Genomic DNA, 12992 nt, shown 5'->3' with positions numbered 1-12992 from the left:
CGCTCCCGCCAACTTCGCCCAGCCGCCCGGCCCGGGGAGAGCCAGGCAGGGAGAGGAGAGGGGCGCGGGGACAGCAACACTGGTCCGGGCTGGGGTAATTCAGACTAAACCCTGGGGGGGCTCCCGGTCCCTGGAAAGGTGGCTTCTTCGGTTTGATGGTTTGTAAGAGGCTGTGTTTCCCCCCCGCCCCGCCAGAAAGCCGGAGCGCAGAGATACTTCTTCATTTCTCCTTCCACCTGCCGCTGGCTGCCCGAACGCAACTGCCCGAACTCGGCGGCGCCGAGCCCCCCGCGCCCCCACGGCTCCCTTCCTGCAGGCGGGGGCTGCCGGGAGTGGGTTTGGGGGTTTTCTCCCTCTCCCGATAGATACTTGTGCAAATGCTTAAACATTGCTAATTGCCGAAGCGTATTATCTTACAACCCTCACTGGAGGAGGTAGGACCGCAGAGGGTCGTGCCCGACGCCCCTGTGCAAGTGCAGTGATGAATCTCTCATGTAGCTGAAGTGCAGACTGGTTGGAATATGCTGCAGACAATTTACGAGAGTGAATCGTGTTTTTCCTCAGATGGGGTTTCTGGACGTGAACAGCTCTTGGCTCAGCAAAGAACACACAGTATGATCAGCTCAGGTAAGAGACAGCTCCGTACCTCGGACTTCAGTGGCTGACCGGGAAAATACAGCCTAGCGCGACAAGAAAACACTCCTCCTTTAAAGAAGTGACTTTATTTTTGTGGGCTTTATGTAAGTTGTTGATAAATAATTATCTCTACGATAGTATGTTAGGTAGCAGCTGCTGCTTTTGCATGGAGTTTGTCTCCTTCAGTCTGCTGCTTTCCAGCCAGAGCAAAAGGCTCACAACCGAAATCTAGTTTGGGATTCCTTGTTTGTTTTGTTGTGTGATTGCAAAATGGGGCTCGTGGTACAGGCTTATTCACAGAGAGAGGCTTCCTTGGACAGACCCTGTCAGGAGGCTGCAGTTAGAGCCTCTCATAGGCAATTCTGGTCATATGTCTATTGTAAACAGGATTTGGTCTTTCTGTGAGTTTCCTTTCCTCCAGTTTGCATACAAAGGGAGTTTAAGACTAATCCCTTTCTCTTTTCGTTACAGTGTTATTTTAAAATGTCTTTAATATGCAGGGCTTATTTTGTTACTTTAAAAATATTTGGGAACCTGGCAATGGTAGTCATATGTAATGACTCACTGAGATGTAAATTGGATGTGTTTTTTAATGAAGGTATTTCAAAGCTGCTCTGAAAGAACACTGGATGTTTCCTCCTGTATTTGAAGCTACCCTTGTATTTTCTAGTTTCTTTGCTAGCTGTATTTGAGACCAGAAAATGATGTACTGAGGATGAATTAAGTTGGAAGAATTGTTGCCATTCAGATAAAACATCAATTTAGACAGGCTAAAAAGGTCAAAATTTCAGGTTACTCTTGCCCGTTCTATCTTAAACTCTGTGAATTCAAGTTCTGTTTTTATTTGGCTGAAACACTGTCTTTTGAGGCACAGTGTTACCTGTTCTATATCTTTTTAATCCTAGGTTTCTGACTTTGTTTTTCATGAAGTTGGCTTTATAGAGGACCTATGTGTAGAATGCAGGGTGAATTGTTTACATGTACTGTAGTCTTTTTCCTTTTCCTTTTCCTTTTCTTTTTCCTTTTCCTTTTCCTTTTTATTTCACAAAACTTGGCAGTGCTTCTCAGTTTTTAAGATTAATTATGTGTGTAGACCACAGCTCTCTTCACATATTGCCTGTTCAGTACACCTGTTGAGCCCATGTTTGTTTATTTGTTTTTTTTAAAAAACTGTTTCTTTTCCTGCTTTATAGAAAAAGAACTTAAAAGTTTTACTTGTGTTTCTTTCTTACGTACAATTTTAGAGCAGACTTCTGGTTTCAGATATGAACATAAATTGTGAGAGATTGTGTCAAATGGTAATATCTTTCCTGTTAGAAAAGACTTAGATATATCTTAACCTCATGATTAGTGTTTTTCGATATACAAAGCCAAGGCTACCTCATAATGTTTATAGACTGAAGGAGGGAATGAGAGACTGAAAAGCTATTATGTGTGGGTTACAATAATGAGAATACCTAAGGGAAATGGAGACTTCCAACCGGTAGTGTTTAAGATTGGCAGTTTTTCTATTCCTTTATAAAGCTGCTGGGTTGGTTTGTTTCTTTTTGGATTTCTCAAAGAATTTACTATTTCTCTAACTTCTTAGAAGAGATGTTGATGACCGGTTACAGTTCCTTTGTCAAGAACAGAAATCAGATTAAAGACTTGTTTACAAATATGAACAACAAGTCTAGCAAAGACAGTGGGTAAAAGCAGAAGTTTCTCTGAAAGTGTTACAGTTCTGCAAAGCCATCTACAGTGTCGACCTCTTGTTCAAGAATTATTGCTTTTCTTTGGTTTTCCTGAACAGCTTAGCAGGTGTCCAGTGCTTTTGTATTGGTCAAAGAGATAAGACTGACTGCTTCCCCTCCCTCCTGTTGTTTTTTTTTTAATACTATGTCAAGTTGAAGTTAGCTGTACACAAGTGAAAATCTGGTTTTTTTAGCTCGCTATGCTACCTTGTAACTGCCAGCTAATGTTGCTTGAGTAATAGCAATTTTCTCATTTGAAACACAAGAAAGGGAGGTAATTTTCTGTAAGTTTATAGCTCTGCTTTTCTTCACTGGAGACAAGAATATCATGTAACAGTTGATTTTTATCTGATACTACATTAGGCCCATATAACATATACAATTTCCCCTGTAGTACCAAGTAGAATAGAGGGGGTTTTTAGACTTTAAAAAAACCCAAAACCTTAGTCAAGAACATTATCCAGGTAAAAGGTGTTTAAATATATGTTCTGTGGAACACAAAATATTCCTCAGTGTTTCTGTTGGCCTTTAAAACACACAACTAGACTGCCAGTAGTTGACATTGTACATAGTCTGCAGTTTAATTCATGTCACACAAAACCACAAAGCCTGGTGCTGCTGTCAATTACCTTCAGTTCCCTCCAGTTCAGGGTCTTGCAAGATCAGGCCTGGTAACTTTTCAGGTATTGTCTCCCTCTATGCTGCATATAGGGGAGAAAGAAACAGCCAGGGCATGATGATGTGCTCTAGCGTTGAAGTAGCTAGAGTCAAGTCATTTGAATTTTGCTATTGCAGTGTCCTTACTTTAAAGTTATCTTCACTTACATGTATGTGACTTTTGCTCAGGTTAAAAAGTTGCACATATTTAAGAAAAGAGCAGATCCCTGAACATTTACACTCTGCACTCTTGATATTCTTGAAGTCTTTGAAGCAAGCACAACTTAACCACTCAATGGATTTTTAGGTTTGCTAGTTTCCAGATGCAACAGGCATGTATTATGCAACTCTGATTTTAAACTGTTGTTTTTAAAAAAAAAACTGAGCCATCCCCAAAGAAGACAGATTCAATGGCCAATGGATACGTATTTGCAAAGCAAACTGTCTAAGGTATTTCTGACAATAGCAGGCATAGGAAATGCTTCTGTCATGTGAAGCAGTTCTGCTGGTATTCCCTCAATTACTGCTTTGCCTGTCTGTCTCTATCCCTGCTTGTAAATCATACTATGAATGAGATGATCTGGATAGGTACCAATCAAAAGTCTAATTATGAATGGAGCAATCTAGATCGGCACTGACTCAAGAAGCTGTGTAATTTGCAGACACCTACACCTTACTGCAGAGAGCAGTTTCAGCTATCTTGAGAAGACTGAACTAGATTCTGCCATATGGTACTGTTGCTCTAAAATGCAGCAGTAAGTGCTGTGCATCTTTATTTGAGAAAATGATGCTGATGTATTCTTATTTGATACCATAATTATTTTAGTTTCCTGATTTAAGAAATAGATCTGGAGTCTAAAACCTCTTATTTAGCTGGAATTACTATTTAACTACGCTGTTGCTTTTATTTTACCCAAAAAGTCTCAACTTCCATGTATGTGCAATGCCATAGTGGACCCTAAGCATTCAGTTGGCCTCTTATCTTACCATAATACCCGTAATAAACTATAAGTCCTTGAAAAAAAGCATCTGGTGCAGCACAGTCCATGGCAAGAATGCTCATTAAAATGTAGTCAATAAATATCTGATGCAGGGCTACATTACCCAAATAGATGTCATTTGTGTGAAGGAGAAGAAAGAACCTACCCAGCCGTGGTATCTGTAGATGTGGGACTTTAAGAAGTAATGCCAAGTTCATTAACTTCTGGTGATTTAATATACTGTCCTTTTTTTCCAAAGGGTAAGGTTGCTACGTTTGCTTCACTGGCCATATTTTGATGTACAAGCCTTGCACTGGCCTGCCTAAATTCTACCTTGGCTTTTATTGGATAAGGCATCCTCTGCTTCCTGCCCAAAGCTGTTGTGTTGAAAAATCAAGAGTTCAAGGAGATCTTGAGCTTAAAGCCTTGGCTCATCACCCAAGTTGACAGGTGACCTGAGCAAGTTACGCAATCCTGCTTACATCAGCTAACCCTTCTGTGAAATACGGAAAATGATACCTGTCAGGTGCAGGAATCTATAGAGCAAAACTATTCTGAAGGGAATATAATGATTCAGAATGATTAATTTGATTGACTTCATCTACCTACAGGCTTGCAAAACACCTGCAATTTCACAAATGTAGTAAGTGAATGTAGTTGCAGTATTTTATTCTCTGCACCAGTCAGGAAATTCAAGCTGTGTCACTTGAATATAAATGACAGAATCAATGCTACACGCATCGTGTTGTACATGGGTCGACAGGTCCTCATGAGCTATCTTCCCTCACTAAACCCTGATGTACAAAATTGATCTCATATGTTGTATCTGTCACGTGGCACATGACCACGTATATACGTTTGTACACATGCATTTATATTGCCTTCAGGGAAAATTCTTTGGTGTTTGCTCTCCCATTTTTTTCTGGCCAAACAAAACTTTCACCTGCTCATCTGTTCCTGTGGAGAAATTGCAGAAAGCAAACTCATTTAAAAGTTTGCTCTGATATTCGTGAAAAACTTGACGTAGTTGCATATCTGAATCAGGTAACGTAAACTTCTTACAGATACAAAATGTTGTGTATGTGTTATCTCGGGCGATAACTCTTCAGAGAGAGTGAGAATAGATATGCTGAGCTTTTACTTTGGCTCCCTTCAGAGTAATGAAAAAAATTGAGTGTGAAAATTCAGTTCAGGGAAGTTCTGGATAACAGCTGGAGAGGCTGGGTAGAAAAAAATCTGGTGCTTCATAGTAGTAGCTGAAGTATTTGAATTAATTGTTACGGAAGAGTAAGGCCTTAGCCTTAACAATTAATACAATGAGAAGAGACAAGCAACACAGACCTGCAGGTCTTATGTAGTTAAAATCTCATTGATTTTGAGCAGAGGCTCTGCCCGGTAATGTATGCTGGACAAAACATTGGTTCTGAATTCAGTTGAACAAAAATGTGGTAAAATGGAATGAAGCTGCTTTTTCTCTTTTATGTTATTGAGAAGACATTGAGTACAGACCAGTGTTGCCAACTTCATGTGTCCTCTAATGCTGTAACATTGCTTTTTCTTTCTTCTTTTTTTATTTAAGTCCCAGCTTCTGGAGCCATGTGATTACCTGACAGTCTTACTTTGTATTAGAAGATATATTTATAGGTTGTGGGAAAAGCCTGGAATAAGAATTTCGAAGTACAAGATTGACAAGAATAACAAGCTACAAAAGCTGGAAAGTAAATAAAAAAGAATGCAGAACAAAATTTCAAAATCTCTTTGAGCATCTTTCCTGATACCATTAAACACTGCATTTAATACAGAGGTTCACTAGTACTGGCACTAGGGCACTAGCTCCCCTCTCTTTGGTGTGTTGCACTAAATCGCGTTATTGGAAAAGAGCTTTTTACTTCTGCCGTTTATTATTTTAGCTGTTCAGCTTTATAACACCTATTGGTTTGCACTGCACTCAAACACACAGAGTTTCAGCCAGAGTCTTCCCTCCTGTAAAACTATGTATAGAATCCATTTAGTTCATTAAGGTTTGTGTTGGATATGAAGAACAGTTGTAACTGTTCCTACTACCAGAGCTTTAGTTAGACCTCTGTTTCCGTACCGACTGCCCGGCCCCTTTCTTCTGCACAATCTTTGCAGAGAAAGCAAAAGCTGTGAGAAAGCGGAAGAGACAGATAGCCTGCAAACGTATGTGTATATACACATTAGTTTCAGGTTTTGGTGTAGATGATGGGGAAGGTTTCACGTGTCGTTGCATTTTAACCTTTCCCAACTACTGTTGCAGGTGGGTTTTTTATGTGGTGGGTACAATCCAAAATATTGTAGAGAAACTAAATGGCAGATATTATTGTTAAACACATGAAAATCTAAAATGCCCTGTTCTGTGGATCTCTTTAACAGTCTGACTCCTCTGGGTCAGTTATTCTTAGCCTAGTTATTTTCATCTTATGGCATTACAGGTCTAAGATTAGCCTGTTAGGCGTTATCATGCCATCTGAGTTACCTCCTAATATAACTGTACACCGGAATGATTATTTATAGACAGAGCATTCTGTCATTTTTGCTTTATTTCTGGTAGTTTAAATAAAGAACAGCAACATTCAAGAAAAACCACAGATTCCTTCCTGCTGCCAAAACAACATGATAACTGCCTGCTGAGGGGCAGGGATATTGTTTAAAATGTGTGCTTGCAGCAGATGCAAACATCCTCTTTATCTCCCCCTCTTCTACTAAAACAAGGTACCTCAGGGTACTACTGCTCCTGTCTCTTCTGGAGGAGGGAGAGGGGTGCCAGATCAATGCACTGAACGACGGAGAAGACGGGGTTGTGGTTGCTGGTGAGAACAAGGATATCCAGGTGCTATTTTTAGAGGCTGGCACCGTCAAGCTCCATGTTCAGTGTGAACATGTCACATATGCACACAGCTCCTCCAAAATGGACTCCTTTCATTTTGTTACGTAAAAGTGATGTCTGCTGTTCAATTAGCCTTCTAGGTGCTTTTCACAGACATAACAGGAAGCTTCAGCAAATTGACACATTTTTAGCAAACCATTCTTTATGGCTGCTTCACAAACATTTCTGCTCACTAGAAAAACTTGAATCCTAAAGCAGAGTTGTCATTCAAAAACACGTGAGGCACGTTCTCTCCTAAGGAAGTTCACTGGGATCTTTGTGCTTGCATGTGTTTAACTAGGAGCAAGCTTTTAGTGACAGTTTAGTAAAAAGCAGCAAAAATAGTAAAGTGGCAGATCTTCAGCTGGGTGTCGGTGCAGCCTCTGACTGTAGTTGTTGCTGAGGAAGCTGACAATTTATAAAATAGTGAAATATTAGTAGATTGTAATTATCTAATGAACTCCATCTTTTCTTTTTTACCTTTCTCCTCTAAATAAATTTAGTTTTTATCTTTGTGCACATTCTGGGTGTAATCAGGGGGCACCTGATTTGTTCTACTTTAAAATGTTACCCATGTAAAAAGGCTTGCAAAATCAGTGCTGCTGGTTTCACTCTCCCATTATATAATAAGCAGCTCATTTATTTTTGGTAGGCTGGCAGTTCTGTGCATGACTGTAAAGGTACTTTGGCATTTAGTATAATCTGAGCATAGCCAACACATCTGTTTTATTTGTTTTGTGTCTCCGGGTTGTAAACTCCTTCCGGCTTGTGCAGTACACAAACATGACAAGTGCTCCAAGAATTGAAGCCCTTTGTGGATGAATGTGCTTGAAATGCAGGATGCTTTATTCTAATGATAACACGTTCCTTCTAGTAATGACACTGAGTATCATCAAAGGGAGACAAGAGAAGGAACGGAATGAAAATGCCAAATAGATAAATCATGTTTTTACAATCAAAGACTATTGTTCTCTTTCACGATAACACGTTCCTTCTAGTAATGACACTGAGTATCATCAAAGGGAGACAAGAGAAGGAACGGAATGAATTCTTTGAAAATGCCAAATAGATAAATCATGGTTTTACAATCAAAGACTATTGTTTTCTTTCACGATCCCTGTGGTTGAAGGTATGCATGCCAGAGGGAGGAACCACAGCTATTCAATTTCAGTGAAGTCTGGAATGGAATAATGAGGAAGCTTAATGTTAATTTAATAATTTCCCCGAATTGTTCTGTTCTTAATCCAAGTTTCCTTTTTCTTTCTTGGTGCCCAAGGCCACTACCTTGTTGGTGTTGCGCAGTAACAGTATGAGAGGGAGTAGGGAAAACAGACTGTTAGTCCCTAATCTTACATAGAGACTCTTTTTGGTGTTTGCTACTCCTGTTTAAGTTTAGTAGAATGTTTGTGATGGCCTTTTATTTACCTGTTCACAACTCCTTTTCTTGCACAGACAGTAAGTTCTTAGTTCTCTTCTCTCTCTACTTGTTTGATCTCTAGATCAACATCCGTCTTGAAAAATGTGTATTTTTCCTAAACTTTATGAAATCTTTTTCCTATGGATACAAAAGAAGTAAAACTCTAATTTTGATACTCTAATTTGAATCTGACCTTGAAGTTTTAAAATGAATAAAAGAATACATGTATTACAATATCACCAAGAAACATAAAATAAAATACCTAGGTTTTTTGAGATTTCATGCTGACATGAATAGTGATGGAACTAGTGTGAGGCACACATGGAATGGTGTAAGAAATAGCAAAAGGTGAATCATCAGTATGAGTCTTTATATTAACATATCTACTTTTACATGTAGGTACATATTGTTAAAGGACTACGCAGAAATTACTTAGATCCTTGTGCAGCAGCTGCTGAAATCTAGTGGGACCTAAATTCAGGAGAGCACTTTACCTTGGGAGTCCGGTAGATGCTCACTGGCCTGTGTCGTGCATGTGCTCCAAAGGCAGATCCACTCATTCCCACGCACACATCAGAAAGTTGGCATCCTTTTATTTGCTGTCACTGTTTTTCTTACAGGAACTGTTTCAGAACAAGAAGAAAGTTTTACTCTGTTGTTTCTTTTAAGAACTAGCAATAGTTATCATAGAAGGAATTCCATAGGAAATAGTAAGTCTTACCTAGGTTTCTTCAAGGAGTATGAAGGAAAGTCTGAAAGAGGTTTGAAGAAAAATATGTGAGAATTTTATAATGGAGTAGTAGTGCAGAGATGAGCTATACAAGCACTTCGTATGTTAAAATGCTGTTGTGAGGCAGGGTGGGGAAGGCACTGAAGATGCAAGAGAACTATGCGGGAGGTGGAAACCAGGGGAGTTTGAAGTACACTTCTAACTGTCCATGAACAGAGGAGAAATATAGTTGAAAACAGTTAAGAAAACAACTTCAACTTCAACTGAGATGAGAGAAGTTTCTGTCAAAAAAACCTTCAAATGCATTAATGAAGAATACGTGGGAAAGTAGGAATATTTTAGCATCAACAAAAGTTGTAAAAAACAACTCAGGACTGTGTTACTTCTGTAGTCACACGGTAAGCTAGTATTCAGGGATTTCCCTTGCCATTGTACAGACTATTTTTCTATTTTTACATCTGAGAATGAGTAATTTGTTTGGGAGAGGGAGAGGTATAGGACACCGAGTCTGTTTATGGACACGCTACAAATTCTGCTGCATCTCACCATCCCTAACTTCCCCCCCCTCCTCCCCCCCCAAATATAGCTCAGCTTTCCTAGAGAAACTGCAGAGCAATCTCGCCAGAGATTTGCAATAAATTCCTGTCCCTGTGCCACCTGCACCATCCCTATCTTGCCTTTTCTGCTTGGCCTAGTAGGCAGTTTTCTGAGCGCTGTGCTTATTTTCTGGGTTGTGATTTTTTCCCTCTCGTGCCAATGCATACAGGGTGATAATGGGGCAGCTGGAGAACTTACGTGGAAAAAAGGGAAATTACAAATGACAACATCAAAGGGCTATAGGCAAAGGAATAAGAAGGAATGCTAATGCAGCTGAATTAAATAATAGTGATGCTATGGATGATTAAGGATACTAATGCGGACATAGCTATTTTGTTCCGAAAATAAATGGTTAGAAATGGTAATATTTAGAAAAAATGACCCTTGGGCTAAAATTCTCAAAGCTCGTGTAAGAGTGAATGCCTCACTCTGGTCACTGGTCATGCATATATACTTGTCACTAGTATGCATATACAGTTACAGAAGATGTATATACATAGACTTATCACCAGTCTTACTGCATCCTCCCTCACTGGGGACATTTTGGTATGGCTATATTAAAATTTGACAAAAATTTTAGGAACGCTGGGTTTCACAAGTGCTCAGATGAGTGCCTAAGGCAAAGTGATTTTCCTCCTCCTGTGGGCTTAGCAGCCCACCGGAGGTGGACACGCATCCTCTAAACCTCCCCGTCTGTCTGCCATTCTTCATCTGCAGATACCCAGAGGTCTGCAGTGGCACATGTTTATTCGTGAAGACCTCAGGAACTCATTCTTAAGGACCTGTTTTTGTTATTCCCTCTATGTAATACTATTGCTAGGTCTATTCTGGTAGTGACTAGGAGCTCCAGGTGCAGGGCAGGTTATAATACATTTAGCAGCCGAATAGGCTTTAGTGTTCTCCTGTAGATTCAGAAAGAAGGGAGTGAGTGTATAAATCTGGACTATTACTTTCTTCATTTTCCTCTTTCTCCTTTTTTTTTTTTTTTTTTTAAATTTTTTGTTATCTGTGAATACTATGTATTTGGTTTTATAGATGTAAGGTCTCAGTACATAGCTGTAGAGATGGCAGCTGGTGTTGCTGGGAAAGGAGAGCAGTGGTCCCCTCCTCTCCCTGGTCCTGGGCTCTCATTCCTCCACTGAACAGTCACATCCCGTGTACCGACACAAGTATTCATGTGTCCGCTGGGCCTGATGGAGTGAACAACTGACCCTGGTTAAAACATGCCCCCTGGTTCCCCGTGCTGCTGCAGGCGTGTGCTGCAGTGTGGGGAAGGAGGAGGTCATCCTTGGAGTCGGAGGGACCACGAGCGGGGAAGGGAGGCACAACGGTTTCTCTGTACTTTGCTATGCCATACGGTGGCCCCAAATACATGTCAAACTGCTGCCTGGGAAATCTTCCCTGCCCAGAGAATACACCCCTCGCTCCTCTCGACATTTAAAGGACAGAGCCTAAAATTTCACACCCAATTACCACCTTGTTAAACTCCAGTTAACTACATAGCACTTTACCAGTAAGTAGAATTTATGCTAATACTGTCCCTATGAAGCTGTCAATAATTACCTTTCATCATCCATAGGGCACATTTCATCTGTTAGTACGAAAGTAAAATGCCCTACCAGTGTACGTTGTTTCGTATTAAGTAGAAAACGGTATCTGCGTCGGCTTCAGCAACCTGCACCAAAATTGAACATACTGGAGGCAGTAGCCATCTGCACCCCCAGACCATATCGGCTCTGCTGTGGTGCCATGTGAAGATTCTGCTCCAGGAAGGCCTTCGTGGCTCTTGCGTGCAATTTCTGCTTCATTCTTTTTTTAATCCTCTCTTTGTGGAGAAAATGTTTTGCCATTCTCCCACTGTAATCCCTCCTATCCTCCTTTATTTTTGTAACCTAAGAAGCTCTGGTATGCCCTTATCCTTTCTAGACAACCTGGAAATAAGTAGAATTCAAGTTACGGGAGGAAAATTTTCCTTTGTGTGATGCTGTTCCCTGATTGCTACTTAGGGAAGCATTTGATACTAGTACCTATGTAAACCAAAGCCATAAAATAGCTCTCACTGATGCTGACATGGCAGGTGAAAAGGACCATATAGTTGTCGCGGTTGTTGCAGTTCATTTCTTACTGAGTGCAGTTTCACGTTGAAGGCACAGTTTGACTCTCACGACTGGCACTGGGCTGTGCTGAGCCTGGCGACACAAAGTGCAGATGTGTTTTGGCTCAGAACCCTTCTAAACGGCCGTGCTCTCCACAGTAGCACCCCAAGTCGAAGATGCAAGATCTGAAAGGAAAGAGGTTTTCGTTGCTGTTACTTTGCTGTGAAAGTCTGTATGTCTAAACTGGGGACAGCCACAGACTGACCAGAAGTATTAGTTAGTAACATTTATGTAGGAAATGACGTCCTGTATCCAGCTGTCAGGACTTGGTATTTAACTAATTGTCCAAAACCTCAGTAGAGAGAAGAAAACTCAGCTTTCTCCTTAGATAACATGTTCAGATGTTTGAACTTCGTGATTATGATCACAACTATAAAGTCTACCTGGAAGACAGTAGTTGCTTTCTGCAAAAGAGAAAGGCTGTATAGATTAATCTTACATTTCTGCACTAAATCTTCTTTGTTGTTATATAACCCTTACTTGCACTCCCCAGAAGGCCCGTAGTTATGCAAATAATTCTCATTTATAATACGGTTTTCGTCTTCCAATATAGATGGATGGATGCTTGGGTGGATATAAATAGTATGTGTTCCATGCCAAAAAAGCGTAGTAGTGCAAATGAAAATCAGACTCTTTCTACTTATGGAAGTCTTTCCAAGCTCTTAATCATCTTAAATCCAATTAGCCTTTTCCTGTTTCTGACATGGCTCTCTTTGAGATAGGATAACCGAAGTGGAATATTCCTGATGACAGAGCCTCACTGATGAATATGAAAACTTACTTTTATCCTGCTTTCTGTACTTCCTGTTTTCAGTTTTGAATCTTGCTCTGCATTGACCACATGTTGTCACTGAGTTGTCTGCAATGACAGCCATCTGTTTTTAAGGTTGTATTAAGGTTAACGAAGCACAGTAAGGTATATTCCACTCATTGCTCCCAATAGAAATTACCATGCACATACGAAAAATGAGTGAACTCTTCTATTTTGTTTCCCAATCACAAAGCTTTATGAGGACCTCTGGCATTCCTCAGAGCCTTCCATGAAATATCCTGACGAGATTTGTTTCATCTGTAGTTTTAACCCAATCAATCTTTTTTCCATTATTCTTCTTTCCAGACCTCTATTAAAAGAGCAATTACTGTTGCCTTACTGCACTATCAACTTTTTCTTAAATTCAAAAAGAATATTTATTTCCCTT

The 12992-nt window shown here is 40.2% G+C and overlaps 1 protein-coding gene across 2 annotated transcripts in view; it reads left to right on the top strand.

The window, feature by feature from the left end:
* Positions 1–521: 521 nt before the first annotated feature.
* HDAC9 (histone deacetylase 9) overlaps positions 522–12992 on the top strand; it is a 96267-nt gene continuing 83796 nt past the window's right edge. The window contains exon 1 of one of the 2 annotated variants that reach the window (XM_009583619.1): positions 522–627. In XM_009583619.1, coding sequence (XP_009581914.1) covers positions 522–627 — 106 coding nt within the window. The remainder of the gene's footprint in view (positions 628–12992) is intronic. The other variant, XM_009583623.1, reaches the window with a different exon arrangement.

This window comes from Fulmarus glacialis, unplaced genomic scaffold (assembly GCF_000690835.1).
Source record: "Fulmarus glacialis isolate BGI_N327 unplaced genomic scaffold, ASM69083v1 scaffold3428, whole genome shotgun sequence".
In the NCBI taxonomy this organism is placed as follows: Eukaryota; Metazoa; Chordata; class Aves; order Procellariiformes; family Procellariidae; genus Fulmarus; species Fulmarus glacialis.
This window is presented reverse-complemented; position numbering and strand designations above follow the sequence as displayed.